Here is a 22062-nt window from a genome sequence, read left to right on the forward strand (position 1 = left end):
AGCCATTCCACACTTTATGCACAGCAGTCACACTATTGTACAATATGGCAAAATAAAACATAGACACAAACCAATAGATATCACAAAGCGCGACCTATTGGTTTTGCCAGTGATTGTTTAGCTATGTGATCCACTAATGTGGGGGTGAGGTTTCACTTTTTTTTGCTGCTTGGGCATGTACCGCAGGTAGCCGGGTGCATGGTGCCTACCTTATTTTACCGCACCTCCTCCCTCGCCCTCCCTTCCTCCCCGGTCTATTCCCATTCAGGAACGCAGGTAGCGCGCAGTTTAGCACGACCTCCCATGCCTACCCAGCGAAAACAGACGATCACCACTTGCTCTGTGACTAATCCAAAAAAAATTCAATAACTCCTGCCGCACTCGACGCTGTAACCTCTACTGCGCATGATTACTGTATTAAGAAACCTTGGAGGAGCACGTGCAGTTGTCACAGCCAATCAGCACTCGGAATTCTGTGCTGCGCATTTGGATTGGCTGAAATCTAGCTGGTGCGCCAGTCGTAGGTCACTTTATACATTCGCAGATCTTCCCATTTTCAGAATATGTTCATCCTTCGGATTGGTGGTTATGCGACCCGGAAGTGCTGAATGTATGCTGAAAGATATCCGCTAAAAAAATCAACCACCGATAACCGAAATTAATCTTATGTGTTGGACGTGTCAATGTAAGTAGTGGACATGTGACATCTTATTGAGACTATATTGTATTCTATAAAGAGGTATTGTTTCCCGCGTTGTTGAGTGCCCGAATTGTACAATCTCCGTTAGAGGGCAGAGGGGGTCACTGTGTTTAGGCTAAAAGAACGTTCATTGTGTATTGGTGAAAGAAAAGGCAACGTTCTTAAGAGTGCTGGAAAAGGGTGTCATAATGTTTCTCCAGAAGGGATAGAAATACTATCATTACAATGAACATTTGTCAATGTCATTCATATGTTCCGGGAAATCAATGAATGGCTCCTGGACATTACTGGAATGTTCATTACCCATCTCCTTCCAAGCATCAGAGTGACCAAGGGCTACTCTTTTGAGATTCCATACCTTTCCACTGCTAAGTCTCCGAGAATTTTCTAAAATTTTGGTAACCTCCTCCGTGTCATAAAATGTACTCTCACTCTTTGTTACACAACCAAGGGGCATATCAGCAACACCCGGCGATAATTATAGCTCAGCGCTCTTAGCGTGAGGATAATTATTGTCGGGTAACGTGGATTTTTATCGCTCAGATAGCGTGCTATTAGCAACGCTTATCTCCTCAGCGATAAAAATCCTCACGCTAACTGCCTAACGTGAGATTATCTCACGTAGTGTGGCGTTAGCTTGCTGATAGGGACTCACAAACTTAGCCATGATATCCACCTTCCATAGGTTATCATGGCTAAGTCAGTCCTGAAGCAGGCGTAAGGAAAGTAGCGATAACAGGGGTTATCGCTACTTTTCCTGCCGCTATGCTTCATAGCCTGGGGCTTGATGATAGGAGAAATGTCGCTTAGCGACATTTCTCCTGTCATGTTAGGTCAGGAACACCCACTTTGCATCTCACTAGAGATGCAAAGCTGGGAGTTAGGAATCTCCACGCTAAAGCAAGGTTTCAAACGTTAGCGTGGCCTTGCTAATTAGGCGATAAAATTATCGCCGCTTTTCGGCCGAAAACGGCCGCAAAAGCGGCGATAATTTTTTATCGCCAGCTTGGTATATGCCCCGAAGTTTTTTGACTGAGACCCAATCTCCTGTCTAAATCTCCACAATTTTAGCACCATTTTTGGAATCATAGTACAGTTTAAATTTTTCCTAGCAAATTTTTCATTCCCCCTCACTTCTTCAATGAACCAACTCTCTACGCCGGAACGGAACAGCCATCTCGGGTTATATTTGGACCTGGGATTCCGCCCTCTCATCATAACAAATGGAGATACTCCAGGAGACTAATTTGTGGTAACCCTATAGGACCAAACGGTTTTCCTGAGTTGGGTCACCCAATCAACTTTACAAGCAATGGCCAATTGAATAGCTCCCTTTATGACACGGTTGAATCTCTCAACCATGCCATTACCGCTTAAATTATAATGTGAAGTAGCTTTGTGCAGATTACCACTTTTTCAAAATAAGATTTTGCTTTATGAGAAACAAACTGGACATCATTGTCCGCTAAAATAGTGGTGGGAATCCCTTCAGACCCAAACACTTGGTCTAAAAATTCTACAAAAGAGTCAGTATCAGCATAGTCAACAATTTTGGTCACAGGCCACCTAGTAAACATGTCAATGAGCATCAAAGCATACCTTTGAGGCATACCAATTGGTCCCATGATGTCCACGGCTACAGATTCCCATGGGATTTGAGGACTGCCAATAATGATTATGGAGGTCAGGCACTAATGCACTGCTTGAAACCCATTCCAAATTTCACCCATGCATTCTTCCATCTCAATTGACATTCCAGAAAGGAAATCTGCCATAACATTATCCTTGCCTGGAACATACGTCATTTTGTAATTGTAGTCCTGCATTTGCATGGATAATCTATAAATCCTAGCTGAAGCTTTAATGGTACCCAGCGTAGTTAACAATTTCACTAGGGGTTTATGATTCGATCTAATAGTGCAAGCTTTTCCACCAAACAAACGTTCTAAAATATTTCAGGGCCCAATCGCAAGCCAAAGCTTCACGTTCAGTTGTAGGATAGTTTTCTTCAGAAGGTGATAAGGACCTCAATGCATAAGCAATTATATTTTCACTTCCAGTCATGTTACCTTTTGATAACACAGCTCCTAACCCCTTACTGCTAGCATCTGTGGTGAGAAATGTGTCAGCACAGGGGTCGAAACTCTTCAAAGATGAAGCTTTTGCAATAGCAGCCTTACATCAAGAAATTCTTCCTCACACTGACTAGAACAGTCAAATTTGGTTTTGTTATTCAACAATCGCCTCATGTGGTAAGTTCTTTCAGAGAACCTAGGAACAAATTTTGCACAGTACTCTACCATCCCCATAAAGGAACGTACATCATCCTTACTATTGGGACTAGAGGCATCGTTGACGATGCAGACTAAGGAAGGTTTAGGTCTTACACCATTCCCATCAATAACATGAATAAGGTAAGTCACTTTTCCTCTGCAAATGTGCACTTTGAAAATTCAATAGTTAAACCCCTTGAATTAAAAATTTCGGGCACATTTATCAATATTTTCTCATCTTCTGCTTTGGTGTTTCCAAAAACTAAAATATCATCCTGGAAAAATGTCACTACAATAACTTTAGAGAATAATCTAAACATTAAACGTTGGAATACAGCTGCTGCGGAAGCTAATCCGAATGGCATTCTCTTGAACTGGAAGTATCCTTCCGGAGTAATGAATGCAGTATAGTGTTTTGATTCAGTGGACAAGGGTATCTGGTAGTAGGCGTATAATAAGTCAGTGGCGGAGAACCATTTAGCCCCTTTTAATGAAGCAACCATCTCGCTTATCCTTGGTGGAGGAAATTGGTCAACTACAATATTGTTTTTGAGACAGCGCAAGTCAACACACAATCTCAATTTGCCATTTTGACGCCTGGCCACTACTAATGGAGAAACCCAAATCGAGCTTTTTACTAGCTCAATAACCCCTGAAGATGCCATTCTTTGTAATTCCTTGGAAACTTCATCACGGACCATAAATGGCACATTTCTGACTTTGTGAATTTTTGATTCAGCGCAACTCCTTAATTGTATTTTGTGCTCAAAACCTTTTAGTTTCCCTAACTCCTAAAAACATTGGAGAAATCCGACAGAATAGTGTCACCAATTTTCTTGCCCTCATCCATATTCAACACCTGTTCTTCACTGTTGGGATCTAGAATTATATGTAATGTATTTTGATCAAGCCAACCAAACGTAGGAGGTCCCTTTTTTGCAACATACAATTTTCCCCTAGGGGATCTATTTTTGAACCTAAATCTGAACCATCTAAGCCCAATCCTGTCAATTCGTTCACCACTATATCCTTCTGGTTTAGTATCAGTTGGCAACAATTGTTCCCCTGCCTTGCCCCCAATTTTCTTTCCATAATTCTTCATTGATAATAGTAAAAGGAGAACCTGAGTACGCGTAAATTGTTAATTGAACGCCGCCAATGACCATTGAACATTGTTTCTTTTTCCAACCGTACCATGATGTTTAAAACTAAGTTGTTGCACAAACTAGCTACATTGTAGCACCCTTCTGCATCACTAGTAGATGACTCGCCACCCTCATTATTTGCATCCTCATACACATTTTATACATTTCATCTTTTTCCTACATACTTTGGCATAATGTCCCATAATCCCGCAATTGCTACATGTTTGATTGATAGCTGGGTACTTTTTACTAAAAGCAATATGTTCTTTACTATCACATCTGTAACACCTGAGTTGCTTTTTTTTTTATCCTTGTTGTAATTCGTAGAATTATATACATGCTTATAACGTACTTTGCAAATACTTTCACCTTCCTTAGGTTCTTTTTTTAAAGCAGACGCTGATTTACTAGATAATTCAGTCTTTTGCAGAATTGCAACTAAAGAAGAGTCACCATTTATCTATAGATGCTCCTGAATCGCAGGATCGCATGCAGGCATTACTACCTGATCAAGTATATCACTAGCCTCATGTTGTTTGGCATTACCAGCTGTCAATTATTAAAAGTGAGACAGCCGGGGGAGAGACATAGCTGACCGGTAGAACAAGTGACCAAGATCTTTCAAGGTCTGTAAACACCCTTGAATGCCTCAAAATATTTCTTTATAATGAGTGAGAGATACTGGGGCGAGCGATCAAATGCTAAGCATTGCAATGGTGACTTCTTCGTTAAGGCACATGGGGTCCTAAAGGAAAGTGAGAAAAGATGGTTTCCTCCTGAGAACCAGTTACTGGGAAAGTAAGTAAGAGAGAAACCATATGCTGACAGTGAACAAATATCAGGTTTACAGTAAAGTGCAACTTCTGTAGTGGATTCTGTTGATTAAAAAATGTCATCTACTGGAAGAGGTAATACACAAAAGACAAACCATTCAAAAATAAGATATAATCTCTTCATGAAATATATAACAGGGCTCAACAAATCTAAAAAATCTTCCTTGACCTGCAGATCGAGTGAGTAGACTTTTCTACTTGACCTAACATCGACCCACAAATTGGTCGCATATGAATTTTTTTCAAAACATTTGCAGCGCCAACAACCCAAGAAAACGTTGGCTAACCAAATTGACAGCACATTTTAATTTATCACCCAAGTACCTCCCTAAGATGTGTGTATCAGAGTGCCGTGGTGTACGTTTCTGTGAACATACATGGCAAAAAATACCCCATAAACTTTAACATGTCACTGAAATAATATCCATGACAACATATCAGGCACTTACTTGTTAGTGAAGATGCTGATGCTCTGAGCTAACCATAGATGTAAGGGTTGCGTTCTTCAGATGCAACGCTGCCATCTGTCCTTGGAATACTTAATTCTGTCTTGAAATAACTTTGTGCAACAGGACCAATGTACTTGTATCAATCGAGGTTGAAACATACTGAGCCATCAGTATTTATAGACAGAGATCAAGTGCTTGTTCTTTCAAAATAGGGACAGTTTTGCATATTCATGGACCTGGAAGGCTGTGTCAATGTTTCATTGTCATTGTCCTGGGTTTGCTTTCAGCGAAAGCACTAGTTCTCGGGTTGGAGAAAGTGTCAACTTTCGAGCAGTCCACTTGGATTTGCATTACGCTCCGTCAGCTTTGAGGCAGGATGTAGCTCACTCTTTAATCAGTTTGTGCTGCCAAGTCCTCAAAGTTTTCGTTTATATTGCTGTAGCTGTGGCAGTGCTTAATTTGTATTAAAAAAAAGTGCCAGGGCCCTTGTCAGGAGTCCATTGGCTTGGCAGTTCGGGCGGTAATGTTCCCACGAGGCACAGGGTCAAGACTGATTTGCATATAGCCAGTCCTGAACTAGGGTGGCGAAGTAAGCTAAAGAACAATGATGGATTCAACCCAGATCTGTGACTGAGGGATGAGTGTCTCCAAAGTAGACAAACAACTGCTCCACCATGGCAAATTGTCAGAAGTATCATGGCAGACACCAAATAATGAATGGTAAAATAACACAACGCACCAGCATTTACTAACTTGTTAAGGAAAATGGTGCTGATTTGAACAAAGAGAGTAGTATAGCAATAAACTTAGTCGCTATCTTCTGACTCAGTAACAGTCTTGTTTTGACAAGGATGTTTGTGGCCCATAATATGTCTCTTTCCTGAATTTGCTGAAAGCCAATGCAAAATGGCCAGGGTTGGATCAAAAGTGTCTAACTCTGGCCTATCTACTTGGATTCGCATTAAAGCAGACATGGTGTCACTTTTAAGGGACGTACGGAGCTCATTTTTTATTCGGTTCATGCTGCTAAACCCCCGTTCACATATTGTGGTTGTTGGACTGATGGAAAGCATGATTTCTAAAATTGAAAAGACATGTTTAACTTCTTCTGGGCGTTTTTTCAATAGCTGAGTGAAGAGGGATACAGGCTTATGCGACGTCATCCGATGAAAGACGTACAGTTTAAAATCTAGCCACTCTCCAGGGACAGACTGAATTTCTTCATCAGTAAGTACCTTTTTGTAGTACGTAACAAGCTCCTCAAATTCTTGATCCCCAAAACCTCTAATCTTTTCAACAGAGTCTGGCCACAAAGTAAAATCAAAAATGTTAAACAAAGAATGCAGCATGCCAGAGATGTGCTTGAGAAACCGGTAATTTATAAAAGAAACAGCACTTTCTATTAACTCACTTGTGTCCTCCTTGATGACACTAGTTTCATTAGAGCTGCATTTTCTAGCAGGCTTTGCCTGTGTTAGTAACAGGACCCCTGCAAAATTATTATTTTTAAAAAGCAATTGAAATTGTGTTAGTGCTTTTCCTGGCTTTGTTTTCAGCTGTATTAGCTTCTGTTGAAGCACCTCAATCCTTCTTGCAACTTCAGAAATAAGACTGTCTTCTTGTTGAAATTCCGTAGACACTTGCTGAAGCAGCTCTGTGAAGTCTATCATGAAGTGCAAGAAATAAAGAAACTTCTCTGATTTCATGTCATGAAGCAATCCTTTGGCTTTGTTTGAATATTCATCACTACCAGTAGCAAGGTGCTCAAGATTAAGTACTGTAGATTCCCAGTTTGTCTTAAGTGCTGTTACTGCCCTGTGCTGACTTGCTACCCATCTGATTTGCTGCAAGTCACTAAAATGTTTTAACTGCTCTTCCAGATTATCAGCTATCTCTTTAAGTTCCCTTCTCCGCTTAGGTGAATAATAATATATTTTGAAACATCCTTTGAGCACCTCTTCAAATTTGAATATGGATGAACTTTTTCTAGATTGTGAGCTACACAGTGCACAACTGCAATGTGATCGCAATTGTCCCCTCCTTGATGTGTGGAGACTTCATCCAGTAGCTGCTTCACAGCACCAGATTTACTACCAAGGTTCACAGCAGCTCTATCTGTATTCAGACCAATGCATTTCTGGCTCAGAATATCCAGAGATATGCCCATGCTTTCCAGGCCAACTATTATAGCATTTTTCACTCCGGATGCAGTGGAGTTTTTCATGCTGACTATGGCACACAGATGGGTAACAGGGGTGCCTTCGCAAACGAATCGTACATAAATCAATTCCTGTTCCTGAATTCCTTTGTCAGTTGACCCATCTGACAGAACACTGAGGAACCTAGCATTTTCTATCGAATGGTCATTTTTAGGGTCTCTCAAATTGCTATTAGAAAGTTACGGCATGCATGATCATTGTTATAATTTTCCAGGATTGCTCTTTTTCTGCAGTGCGCGGAGTTTTGGAAACTTAATAAAAGCCTCACCTTCTTTTGCAAGATAATAGGCTGTATTAAATAAAATGTTTAAGTGCCCAATATTTTTTCCATGCATTTTTGTGATCGATTTGGCTATACAGGTCTCATGTGGGTTTTGAATTGCAGCTTCATGTAATATGCATTTTGCATATGATTTGCTCTTGTGGTGCCATTCCAAAGACTCCCTTTTGAATTTTTCTGTCACAACAACATATAGGGAAGACTTGCGAGATGAGGAAATTTACTACAAACTCCACAATACAAAACTTGAGATTTTTTAAAACTGGTCTTGACTAGCACAGCTCCGTTACTTTCCTTTTCAAATTAGTCTTTATTCGATATTTTTCCAATCATTAAAGACACAAGTAGAATACATACAATGTCGTAAAATAGCATTAAAAATTAGGATTCCTTATTAGAAAAATATCATTAAAAAGGAATTTTCCGTTAAAAACGTACAATTTTATATAAAAGTTAATATCATTAAATGATGGTAAACATGTAATCACTAGGATTATTATATCCTTAGAATTTACAATTTAAAAAAACACCAGTATAAAGACAAATTGTTCATGGAGATACAATACACACAGGAAATACCACACTATATATGTGTAACAGCTAATTATTGCGGGTGGTAATTGCTGTAACCTCCAGGCTAATTCTTCTAAGGGACCATGTCCAACTCAGAAAGTTTGCCATTGCTATAGCTACAGCTTCGCGTGTGTCTGTTTTCAGGATACGCAGCGCTGTTTGGCATGATCTTGTACCAAGGTTTAAACAGATCGTCTTCAGCCATTTGTGTCGAGGGCCCTTGTATGCTGGACACACAAACAGTATATGGACTATGGACTCTTCCATCGTTAAGCACGTAGGGTATTTGGTGTCTAAAGCATTGTGCCAATTTGCCGTGAAAGATTTTATAGGGAGGGTACCAACTCTAAATTGGTGATATGTTTCCTATCGCAAGGTCTTGCGATAAAATCCCAATATGCGTCAGGCCTGGATTCATATTTGTGTTCTAGAAAAATGCCTGTCAGGGAAGTACTGCTCACCAATGACATGGATTTAAGATTGGCCATGTCCCTGTATAATGCTTTATAATCATTTTTAGATTGGAACTGGTTACCTATTGGGTCCTCCCACAAATGGCTGAGCCCCATATCAAATAACGTGCCCTTGATCTTTTGCAGCCTCTTAATTTTTGATGACAAGTCTGCTTCTCTAATATGCCTCACTGCATTTGCGTATGGTAATAACTCCGGAGTTGTCCATAATCGTCTCCAGTAGGACAGGGGTCTAAAACCCGTAGCCTCCTCAAAAGAGTTACAACCCAAGTCTAATAATCATGGTTTAAGGGGAGTAGATTGAGGAAGACCGGTTAGGGATCTCAGGAACTTATTTTGTGCAAGGACTAGGGGAGTTAAGTTTTCAAAACCCCAAAGCTCTGCACCATAGATTATCGATGCCCTGATTTTCCCTTTGTAGACCGTTCGAGCAGGCCCTACCGGTTTAGTGTAGGAAAGTCGATGCTCTTTCAGTAGGGCACCTGCTAATTGGTTATGCCTGAGGACTAAAATATCTATCTGGGGCTTCCAATTCATCTTCTTACCCATTGTTACACCCAGATATGTAAAGGTGTTGGTTTGCTCCAAAGAAACCTTGTTCATAACTACTCTGCCTTTCACTATTTTGCGTTTATGCAACACCATGAACTTTGTCTTATCGACATTTACTACTAGCTCATGGTCGTTGCAAAAGACAGTAAATCTGTCGAGGGCACGTTGCAAACCTGATTGAGTTTTAGACAGAATTAAGGTATCGTCTGCAAACATTAATAATGGTACCTTCGAAACGGCGAGAGTGGGAGCATCGGTTGGATAGGCAGTATAGTATGAGATAACCTTGTTTATGAATAGGGAAAAGAGGGTAGGGGCCAAAACGCACCCTTGTCGTACCCCCTTACTTACTGGAAAATGATCCGTTAATTCATCCTGTTGTCCCCACCGTACCTTTCCTTTTCTTCAATCACTGCCCACTTGAAATCTTCAAGCCATTTCTGTTGTACAACTCTCTGTCTTTTTGTTTGATCATACTCCCTTTGCTTTTGGTAGATTTCTTCTATTGACTTCCTTTTCCCAACTGCTGAACTCTCTCCTGCATTATTCAGTGGAGTTTTAGCTCCAGTGGTTTTTCCCAACCATAACCTGATGTCTGCCATTGCGGCTGCACTCTCTGCCTGTTTTCTGCCTTCTCCTCACTAAATAGTGCTGCCAGTGCTACTTCTGTCCGCTCTGAGCTAGAATCTTGCAAAATAAAAGAAATGACTGTAACTAATTTAAAATAACACTGTGTACAAACTACTGACTTTAAAGGCTTAACAAGTTTGCTTTCCATAAGATCATCATTACTTACTGCAAAGATGTATCTGTGACTTGGGTACATGGCTATCCCGTCACAGGTCATGAGATTTGGTGTCCATTCAAAGTAAGAATCTTGACTTAATGCTAATGCTCCCAAATATTTATTACTACTATAACCTTCTTACTGACCTTTGGAAGGCTGTGTCTGCCTCGCTGGGATTCTAAAAACTCATGACTTTAGTCAATGGGTACTCAGCTTGCATCATATATTATTCAAATATGTCCTCACTCCCAGACATCTATAGGATTACTATTTGACAATCCTGTGATTCTCAGCTCTTTCATCATCACATCAGAGCATTCTGAGGGTTGTAGTCTTGTTTTTTTTCTTCTAATTGAGCCAGCCGGACACCTGAAAGCCCTGACTTGTAACAAGAAGACCAGGACTGTAAGAGCTTTGTCTGCATGACCTGGAGTCACGTGCTAGCCCTAAACCTGTGTCTGCCACAGAAAGCCAGCAGACCGCTGCTAACCACAGCAGGGTTGTCAATAACTCTGCTGTGCCGCCCGCCTTCTCAGTAGAATTGTGAACTTTACTCAGGTTGCTGCTGTCCTTAATTGACTTGCTTTAGTAAGTCATCTTTGTCGTCACCGTGAGGCACAGCAGTGGCCCTGTATAAAACACCCCCGTTCAAGGTTCCAGCCAATATGAGAATCGAAGACCGAGAAGTGAGGGATCAGCCAAGGATACACACGACACTGGCACTCCAGGTGGACTGTGACCTCTCTGCACAACCTTCACCCTTAACTTTCAAGAATGCCTTGGGCGCTACTTCCCTCCGCTGAGTTTGTTAACCGAGCATGCAACATCGACATTGAGGACAAAGTGCAATTAAGATGGACCAACAGCGATGTGGGCAATAAAAATGAGGTTATTGGCATCTTTCTCCAGCCAAATCTCACAGGCAGAACAACAAACTGACAGGCTCCGGCTGTCACAGAATCCACTTAACTTAAGGATGTTAAGAACAGCAGTTCGTGCCAGTTTCCAAGTCTTCGGATGGGCCGATCTAACCTCAACATTTAACAAGGGTTTTAATGTTTCATAAGAGGCTCAGCTCCTGCCTCACTCCCACCTTGCACTCTTCACAGTCTGTTTAGGCATGCTTACTCAAGTCAAGTGTCTTTAAAGGCGCTACTTGAAAGAATCAGTAACAAACTGCCCTTTTAAATACTGCCTGGCAGCACCACCCTTGTTGAGCGCATTCATGACCAGGCGCCAGCAGGGGAACTGAGACACACTGAAGTGCCCTATTATCAATCTAACCCACCGGCAGAGGATACAACCTGCTTCTATACGGCTGTGGATAGAACCAGTGATTCAGAGTGACTGACCCCCAGCGCTGTCCCAAATGAGTATTGCGAAGTCACCAGAACTAAGGGGCATATGTTAAAGCTGCATTTCCCCATAACAAGGCACAGAATGGGTTAAACCCTGTGATAATGATCTGGCCCTAGGTTCCGACCACTGCACCGCCTACCAGGACGTCCCCCCAACACGCTAGAACACCCTTACTATCCGCACAGAGCAGCCTCGAATGCCACAGGCCACAAACTGCGCAGGTGCACAAGGATGTGCCCATCACCCAAATGGTTCAATGTATCTCCAACAGTTTCTCCTTGACACCGGCACAATCTCATGGCAACGGGCAATCACAAAAGTGACTCTGTGAGGGTTTGCTGGGCTGCAGCCCACCGAAGCTGCTATCACTGCCGCCCAGCATGCCAGCGCAAAATGGCTGCCGCCGAGAGCCTTGATCTGCCCACGCGTAACGAGGCTTGCTACATGACCACACACTGGCCCCTGTTCCCTTCATAATTGCCAACATCTTGCCTATAGAGCTATGAAACCTTCAATGAAAGCCTTTTTTCTCTGACCTCTGAGATATTTTTTGAAACAAGTATGAAATCGACTTTAAAATACCATCATAACAGGGGTAACCGTAAGCCCACCAAAACTATCACTGCCGCCCAGCATGCAGGCACGAAATGCTGCCGCCGAGAGCCTTGATCTGCCCATGCGTAGCGGGGTTTGCTGGCTGACCACACACACTCGCCTCTGTTCCCTTCATAATTGCCAACTAACATCGGAAAGCCTTTTTTCTCTTGCCTCGGAGATATTTTTTTAATGAAATCCACATTAAAATGCCATTGGTAAGCGAAATTAAATGGGAGTGTTCTGGTAATAAAGTTTTTTTTTACTAACCTTAACATAGTTACGTTTACCACTCTCAGATTTTACGACACATAAATAAGAATTGAAAAAAAACAGAACAAGATTTTGTGCATTATGCAGCAAATATTTCACACTTTTCACTAAGGTTAGAAAGGAATTCTTTAACGTTCCCAAAAACATTATGGAATATGATTTCTGGACAGTTTGACTTAGAGTTTCTGTTTTTTGCTACTTTAGAGACATAATGCAGACATTTTTGTACACCAACACACGGTATTGTTAAAGCCTCCATCTCAGTACGATAGAATATACAAGAACCATGATGCCTTTTAAGTCCAGACTCAAGCTACACAAAAACAGAAATGTCAACGTTTAAACTGTGCACTGCTAATGAAAATCCCAATGCCATTTCTTCTCAGATCAAACAAGTCATCCCTTCAAGGAAAAATCGAAACATGCCGTGATCAATTGGCTATAGGCAGTGCGTTTATTTAAAAAACGAGCATTGAGAACACAAGATACCCTGGTGCAAAAGTTACCTTTAGTCTGCATTCTTGTTTGCGAAACAAGTGAGTTTTGCCTAATACCTTAGAATCAATTAACACCAGTTCAGCACTGTAAAACGAGTATGTACATTTGCCTAGTTCACAAAGTAATTTGACCCATAGTTGGACACTATGAGAATTGACTAATCAACATGAATTTAGTCATAAAACAATCCACAGGTGAATCATATGATCACCCGTTATAGCTCGACTTACCTCTCTGTGTAGACTCACTGCAAGCCAAATCGCCCTGCACTTCCGACTCCACTCAAGAGAGAGCGTGGTGGCGTGCTGCGTCACTGCTGCATTTTAGCAGCACAGCGCGGGGCTAGCCAAAAATTATGTCCAGGGCCGTCATTGGTAGTTCTTTCGCGCGCTACAAGGTTGACGGCCCTGGGACCCACATAGACGATACATCGCGCACCGCACCACCACCACTATGCTAGGTGGTGCGTGCACTTGACTGCCTGTGCTTTCCCGCATTTTCATGTTCGCCCCCTAGAGCCTTCACCTGGCACTGCGGCTGCAGATACCACTCACCAGGCAGGTCAAGTAGGCCTGAAAACTGGCTCGCCCTTGAGCCGCCATAGATCCACTAAGCCCATGGCCTCGACAAATACTCGAAGTGGCTCCACTCCTCTCCCTCTAGTTGTCGTAGTTTCTCTATCTTGCCCTGGGTCAATAGTGGAGTTCATGTCGCCCCCCAGCATCAGTAGCCCTGTTAGGAGATCAACCATTAGGGTCCCCAGCACTGAGAACGCCTCTGACTGTATGGCCGGCATTATGTAACTTGAGACAACATTAATAGTCTGTCCCTCCCACCTTTTTGTGAGGGCCACAGACCTTCCCAGGGGGTCGTGCCAAATCTTCCATACCACCAGTGGGAGGCCCGTCTTTACAAGTATTATAACCGGCATGGGCGACTAGCTTATACCCATACTTATCTATTGTTCGATACCTATTACCCTTCTGGTGGGTTTCTTGAAGCAACACCACATCCAGGTAGTGTCAATGCAGGTACTGTAGTACTATCGTTGGTTTAATACGATTCCCCGAACCATTCACATTCCATGACATGACTCTGAAGCTAGTATTCCCTCGATGCTCCCCCTGTTGCTGCCCTTTTGCGTTCTGACCCTTCCCCTGGGATGTCACAACCTCTGCAGATGCCATGTCTGTACTGGTTCTCCCACCACAACATCAGCATGCTGTACTAGCATCACAAACCGACGTCTCAATAGTAAATAAAAGACATTAACACAATATAGACATATTAAACACATCATTCCCCCACCTTTAACTTCCCCCCCCCTCCCTGCTACCCTGCTGGCGGGTGTGACAACCACCCGCCTCCCCAACTCGCAGAGTGCCTGTCGCCCTGAACCTAGTAACTATATGGGGGTTGGCAGGTGCCGAACTATAAAAATACCCCCTCCAGGTCTCTCCACTCCCTCAGATCTTTTAATGTTTGTTTTAGTCCTGCAGCAACTTAACTGACTTTTAATTGCCAAGATTGTCTCTATGGGCGAGAGTCTGTTCTCATAGATCCCCCACCCCCTCCCACCTGAACCGTGGCATACGACCTGCCCTTCGCTGTCCTCTGAATATGTCTTCCGCGGGTTTCTTCATATTCCAGACCCACCTTCCACTGCGCCTGTTGCCTGGGCAGGCACTTCCTTACTCAATGCTCTCCAATGTCGTCTTTTGCTGTCCTCGTCGTCTCCCATGTTGAGAGTTTTGGCCCACGTTGCGCCACCCCACCAACCACTCCCTTGCTTCCTCTGCAGAGTTAAAAAAACATGTTTTCCCTTCGGGGATGATTCTTAATTTTGCCGGAAACATCATGGATTACTTCATTTCTTTGGCTCGCATTTCTCTCTTTACTCCCTCAAAGGCTCCTCTTTGCCATTGGACATGCAGTGTAAAGTCCGGAAAGAACCAGATCACAGCGTTCTCATAATGTGGGTCTCCATGCAAGCATGCTGTCTGCAGGATAATATCTCTTTCTCAGAAGTTGAGGATCCTCGCAATATATGGTCCTGGACGGGGCACCTGGCTTAGGCTTGGGGATAGGCGCTCTGTGTGCCTGCTCAATTGTAAAGTAGCTGGAGAGTCGTTTTGGCTTCAGTTGGTTTAGAATTAAGTCCTCCAGAAACAAGTCCACACTGGGTCCCTCCTTGAACCTCTGGGACCCCCACCACTTTTATGTTGTTCCTTCATGCCCGCCCTTCTTGAGCTTTCAGTTTGGCCGCCATTGCTTCTGGTTTTTTTTGTGAGGGCCTGAACTCGTTTCTCTAGGCTCTTCGTATTGGTCTGCAGATGCGTCACCTCTATTTCTGTTGCGGCGACCTTGTCTGCCATTTTCCAGAGATCCGCTCTCAGGAGATTGACATCCACAGTTACTGCATCGATCATGGGGTCTTTCATGCCCTTCGGATCTGCAATGGCTGCCATAATCGCGCTCAGTGAGGGTTCTGCCGGCTCTTCCGGTTGCTGGGCCTGGGTTATCGCCGTTTGCATTTGGAACGCATATTTATCCATCTTGTTAGTCTGTGCCCCTGCGTGTCCCTTTGGCTTCATTCGGGTGCTCTATGTAGTAACCTACTATATTTTGAGTTATTCGAGGATTCCTGCTCTCTAGTCTGTTCTTCTCCGTGGGTGCCGTCAAATTTCCCTTCTTAGGGCAACCTGGCCTTGTGCATGGCATGTGGGATCTCACTGAACGGCTGTCCTGTACCTTGGTTCGCCCCCTCGCCTGTATCAGGCGCATTATCTGTCTGTTGGGGTCGGTCCCTACTTATGGTGTCTTGAACCTTTGCTGCACTTTATCGATCCTAGTACGATCTGTATGGGCAGTCCTCCTCACTGCCCCTTCCAACAAGGTCTTGATCCCAGCTGCCTCCTGTAGCTCGTCACCATTCAGCCATTTTCTGTTGCATGACTGCTGCTCTCCAGGTTCACTAGTACCCAGGGCCAACTACCACCTTGCTGTTATTCCCTCCATTCGAGCTCCAATATGTGGCTCTTGTTTCAGTGCGGGCTCCATGAATGCTTCCTGGCTCCCTGATCCCCTGGGCCTGGTCTCAGCCGTTTGCGCACCTCTTTGCTCCCAGCAGGGGTCTCCTTATCCCAGTTTAGCCTTGTGCATCCCTGTGCGCTGTAGCCGGCAGTCTGGCAGAGGACAGGGGCTATGGGTGATTTGGGGGTGTCCTCTGGATTTACAAGCCCAGATATTTGATCCGATTACCGTGTCTTCCCCTGTGGTGTTGTGTGGGAAGGCGGAGGAGCAAAGCCGCTCCCTCTGATATATAGCCCGTTTGTCTATCAGCTCTGCCTGGTACGAACGTGCTATGCTCCTAGACGGCCCTCTGTATATAATCGCACGTCTCCTCGCCTCTGTCTGTGAATGGTGCTCGGCGGCGCAGTGATATCTCGCCAGTTCTTTCTCACTCGCCTCCCAACCTTTGGCTACGCCCAGCGTGTGCATCACCGTCTGCAGGCCTCAGATCGTCTGTATGAAAAGAGACTCCTCATGAGCCCTGGTCCCTTGCGATATCGTTTCGATCGTTGGCCCTCACCACTCCGTCACACTTCAGCAGATCTTCCGTCGCCGCAGGATCAGCTGGATGTCCGGATTTCAGGGTATCAGAGACCCAAGAGTCGGAGCCCTGCTAGGACTATGCTGCCATTTCGCTCGGCCCCTAAGCCATGCGCACATCATGACAAATTCTTGACCTTTGTTTACAATTAACTTAAAGGTCCGCCATCGTATCACCTTAAATGTACAAAGATTAACTCTTCTTACGAGCCTTGTCTGCACTGAAATTGTCCCACCTGCTCTTCAGCAACGACCCCATGATAATTTTTAGTGCATGCATACAAATGTAGAGAGGCTGTTCCTGAAGTGGAAAGAAAGGTGAGGTTGGAAAGTCAATTACTTCTGGGAAATCTACCTCTTTGGACAATAAAGCCCTCACACAACCGAAAGGGTGTCATGCTTCATCACTGTGCTTTTGCTCCTCTTGGGGCCAGTGGTGCAATTCACCACGGGCCCCGTAAGAGGACTCTTTATCAGAGATCTTCATTATTTGCTGTATTGGTAAAAGCAGGAATGTGAAAGTAAGGTAGTTTGTGTAAAAGTGTATTAAAACTACAAAAGGTGTACCGTAACCTTTTTAATCAAGTGGTACCCTTAGTAGGTATAAAAACAAAGATTTGAGCGCTATCATTTAGAAACTTATGAGCTGTGACAGTCCCACAGTATCAATATTAGCGTTTTTTTCTTATACTGAGGTCGTCCTGTTTCACGCCATTATAGTCCAAACGGGATCTGTGGTGTTTCTTCAGGACCAGAACATAAAACCTCTACTCTACACTCAAGTGATGTATGCATTTGAGGTGAAAATGAGGAAAATTAGATTCACTGTACCTATGTGTATGCTGAATCTATATCTCAAGATCCAACCCTTCTGGTGTTGTAATGATTGCCTATTAGATCGAGGCAGAAGACCACATCTTAGTTGCAGTATCAATTAGTCCTGCACGGTTCTGTGTACAAGGCCTACTCTCTCTGCCTGTCATTTTTAGTGTACCTTTTTGGCAATAAGAGCTACTTATGTTGAATGGAAATCATAGCTATAGGAAGCTGGCCTTTTTGTGTTGTAGTGATAATGTAAGGGCACACCATGCAAAAAGAACAGACGACCCTTATTGGTCTACATGGCTTACATGGCTTAGATTAATAATCCCAAGTACTCTATTTGTGGTAGTGTGGACGAGCAGTTTAGGCTTATCAGAGGGCAGTGTTAAGCATTTGTTGTACACACAGAGCCAATAAATGAGACACGCACTCAAGAAGGAAATCCAAGACCAATTTAGAAAAAAAACACAGATTTTTAATATAATTTGTAGAAATAGAAAAATATAGTCGTATTACAGTTTTGAGGCATGAGCCTCGAACGCGGTAATGTTATCATATGAGAGAAAGGTACTTAGGGGAACATGTGCAAGAAACCATCAGCAGTTCGGGTTTACATGCCCTGGTAAATCTGGATGCAGAGGTGCTGGTTGCGTTGGTAGCCTCGAGAGCTATACGTTAAAGTCAATGGAAGAAGTACCTGCAAATGAAAGGCTGCAAGTGGGGACTTGGGGACAAGCTCAGCAGAACCCAAATGAGGGCTCTGCAGCACAAGGATACAGCCAGTTTACATGAACCCGAGCTGGGGCTTGGGTGCAGATACTTTTAGTCCGGCAGGTCGCTGTAGTTAGAGGTTCTCACTTTGATTTGGTGACCTGGAGAGGGAAAGAAAACCGGGCAGCAGGACCACTCTGATGGCCTCATGGAGCCTGAAGTCCCTTGACGGCAGGTTGGCGTCTGTTGTGCCTGGAATGGATACACAACAAGCTTTCCTACAGCAACTGCTCCAGTACCCATGGTTTTGGTGCTGGGCGTCTCGTGGGGGACTGGCATTTCCAAACTCAGCAGGAAGACGGATCTGACCTCGCAGAGCCACAAAGACATCTTGCTGAAGTGATGCTCTCTCGGTGGGACCGATGGCCAGCAACACAGGGACCACACCATTGCAGTCGTTGCCTGCAGGGGGATGGCTCCTCCACCTCAAAAGAGATGCTGTTTGGTTGTTGAAGGGGAGAACAGTCCTTCACAGGTTTGGGGAGGCTGTTCAGCTTCTATATGAGTCGGTCTTTGTGATTGTCATGGTGCAAGCAGCCAGGCAGGGTTTGGCACCAATTTCGGTGCAGGCCCTCAGTTCTCATGACTCTTCTTTGTTTCCCAGTAGACGAATATGAGTTCTTGGTGTCAGAGGAAACCCCCTAAATACTGAATTCAGGTATATTTTGAGGACTGTGGGGTAGTAGCCAACGGCTTACTTTACACCTGGGGTGACTACACCCCTTATATGACCTAGATGTTTCCAAGTTGGGGAAACCTTCCCTTGACTGTCCACTCTGGGTGGCCCACCTTAGGGGTGTGCCTAGCCTGTAAGTGTACAAGAGAAATGGGGCCAGCAGCCAACTGGCTACCTGGACAAAGGTGTGCACTACTTTTAATATATATTGACGTGTAACATAGTTTATCTTAAAATTAGTGTGCACCTTTGTCCAGGTAGCCAGTTGGCTGCTGGCCCCATTTCTCTTGTATCACTGTGGAAGGTAAACACAAAGAAGGGTGCAGCACACAGATCAAATATTTCCATTGAACACTGGTTTAAGCATTACCATTGAGGTGTGCACGGTCTACACCAATTTCTACTCACTAGCCTGTAAGTGTGACACACCTTCTCCCTATTTAATTTTTCCACCTGGGACTCAAGGCAGGGGTGGTGTTCCCCAGGTCTGGGGAAACCATGGTTGCATATACAAGGTGGCAGGGGCTTTGAAACCTCTGTCCTTGATATGATGATTTTACTAGCCATCCTGCTGGATCAGGTGTGATCATCTTCCTTCGGAGAAGGCATTGTTTCTAGCCTCTGTCAGTGCTTACTCACCTGCATTGGGTCAGAAACCTGTCTGTGGTGGCAGGCTGGACGATACCAGTTAACCAGCACACTAGAGGACTAGACGGTTTTCAGGGGGCATCTCTAAGGTGTCCTCTGGGTGCATGTCACAATAAATCTGACACTGGCATCAGGACAGATTTGTTGAGACAAGGTGTTTAATTCCAAACACTATTATTTTCACTGCAGCCATTATGTAGCTGTGTAACTTGTAAAAATCAGTGCCCAGTACATACCTTTAACATGGTTGCCTGATCACTTGCAATGGCCTAGTAATGGGACTAGGCATCACAGAGGCATACCTGCTCATGCAGATATGCCCTCACGTGGATTATAATGCACCCTGCTGTAGGGCTCTAAGGCCTGCTGTAGGGGTGACTTACATATAAGACTTGCAGGGGATTTGGGTTTTGCACACAGGGAGTGTGCAATGTCGTGTATTCAGAAAGGCTTGCACCCCTTCACGCATCCTGGAAGTGCCAGTCTGTATGCAGTTTTTGTGGTGGTCCCTTTGGGTGGCATAATACAAGATGCAGCCCACAGGGACTCTTTAGTACCCAGGCCCTGGGACATTTACAGGGGTGCTAAAGTCTTTGCCAAATGGATTACAATTAAAACATGCTGCAGTTTTTTAGAAAAAAAGCATTGGCACTAGGGCCTGTTTAGCAGGTACCCAGTGCTCATCCTGTCAAGAATATCAGTTGGCAAAAAGTGTGGGTGTCCATGTCTGAAAGGGCTCTTTCCTACAATTCTGCGGTACTAATATTATCAGTGTGGTGGTAGTGACCAAGTCAGACTACATTACATTATTGGCCACCCCAAGCAAGATTACCAACTGTGATTACCTCAGTGCACCAGGCAAGGTTGCCAGCAGTAATGCGAAAATGGCTTTAGCTATTTACAATGCATGTACATGGTTAATACAGGAGTCATAGCTGCAAAGCTTCTGGCACCAAGGAAATTACTTTAATAATGCTTCCTCAGTGCCTCATTATTTCTCTCTCAAATATCAGCCTTAAATATAGTTTGGAAATCCAGTCATTTGTCACCAAACATTAGCTAAGTGTATGAGTTCTGAAAACAGACACATTTTTTTCAAATAAACACTTTTCAATTTTGGTATGCTTAAAATAATTCAACCAAGCCAAAGCTTTTACTTTAGTATGCTGGCCTTCACAAAGGCAAGTTATTTACAGTTAGTTGGAGAGCTACCAGTAGCTCATAAAGTATTTGTTGGAGAAGCCTGAGCTAGACCCTCTAAATTGCATACTGTGCTGGACTGCACTTCTGGGAGCTACTTCTAGGGTAATGGCGAGCTACCAGTAGCTCCTGAGCTGCCTGTTGGAGACCTCTAAAAGAGGCACAAATTGAAGCAGGACAACAATCTAGGGTAATAGTAATTACAACAAGATCTACGGCCCAACTCAGAGTTGCACATATACACTCATTCACCCAAACTCTAAAGGTAGCAAAAGAACCATCATGCACATTTTGACTATCTATGAGATTGCAGAGTTGACAGCAATTCAGCAGACTCCTGTTTGCTGCCGATGGGTTAGGGGATTAGCAAGACGTGTCTTCATAACTCGGTGCGTGCATTGACTGCTAGCGTAAATCAAGGTGTAGCTGAGGGCACTCCAGGTGTAGCAGTTGATACCACTTTCTTCCCTTAAGTGATTTGAATATAATGCAGGCTAACAGGACAAACATTACATCCTCCTATACGTAGCTCATTACAGCACCAAATTTAAAAAGAAAAAAAATTTTTTCAAAGAAAGGTTAGAAGTTTCTTAGGCAAAACCGAGCTAACCCAGAATTTTCAACTGTATGACTTTGCTCACCCAAAGTCAATAGTGCTATTGTTGTAACTTTTTTGTTATGAGTATTGCAGCGGGGTAAATATATTTTCTATGTGGTTCAAGAATGGGATTTAACATTTGTTCTTGTTTTGACAGACGTATCTCTATGAAAGAAGCTGAATGAACAAATTAAAATCATGTGGTTCTCACGACTAGGCGCTCATTTGGCAAAATCATCCAGATTTGCAGGTAATGAAAGCTACATTTTATATTCTGTCAATCAGTGCTAAATGTACGTCAGTTCTTAGAATATAGCCATTAAGTTCAGTACAAAATAAAATTTACAGATTTTTTTTTTTTTTATTCAGTAAAAAAAATATATTTCTAAGTTACTTCAGAAAGTTCCAAATTCACTATTAAAAAGCTACTGTCATTCAAAGATCATTTCATTATTATTGGTTAAATATCCCGTTCTGCTTAACCTGGTACAATCAGTATAGTTTGCAGCACTGAAAATTACATTGTGAACAGTAAAGGTTCAGAGCCACCATTGCTGTCGAAATGCTGCTGTATTTAAAATTTGGAAAGTGTAAACTTCATGCGTAACCTTCTATAGTACTGACAAAATAATAAAAATGAAAATTCGCTTACTGCTTATATAATCCATGGGATCTCCAATCATAAATGTCTACACCTTCTTTTCCAGCATCTTATGTACTGACCAGT

The 22062-nt window shown here is 43.4% G+C and overlaps 1 protein-coding gene across 2 annotated transcripts in view; it reads left to right on the plus strand.

The window, feature by feature from the left end:
* The first annotated feature begins 549 nt into the window (after window positions 1–549).
* The window catches only part of AURKAIP1 (aurora kinase A interacting protein 1), a 48864-nt gene continuing 27351 nt past the window's right edge, over window positions 550–22062 (plus strand). The window contains exons 1-2 of one of the 2 annotated variants that reach the window (XM_085609587.1): window positions 550–685; window positions 21493–21585. In XM_085609587.1, coding sequence (XP_085465713.1) covers window positions 21534–21585 — 52 coding nt within the window. In that variant the 5' untranslated portion in view covers window positions 550–685; window positions 21493–21533. Of the gene's footprint in view, window positions 686–6545; window positions 6628–21492; window positions 21586–22062 lie in introns of those variants that run through there. The other variant, XM_085609588.1, reaches the window with a different exon arrangement.

This window comes from Triturus cristatus, chromosome 1_2, assembly GCF_964204655.1.
Source record: "Triturus cristatus chromosome 1_2, aTriCri1.1, whole genome shotgun sequence".
Taxonomy (NCBI): domain Eukaryota; kingdom Metazoa; phylum Chordata; class Amphibia; order Caudata; family Salamandridae; genus Triturus; species Triturus cristatus.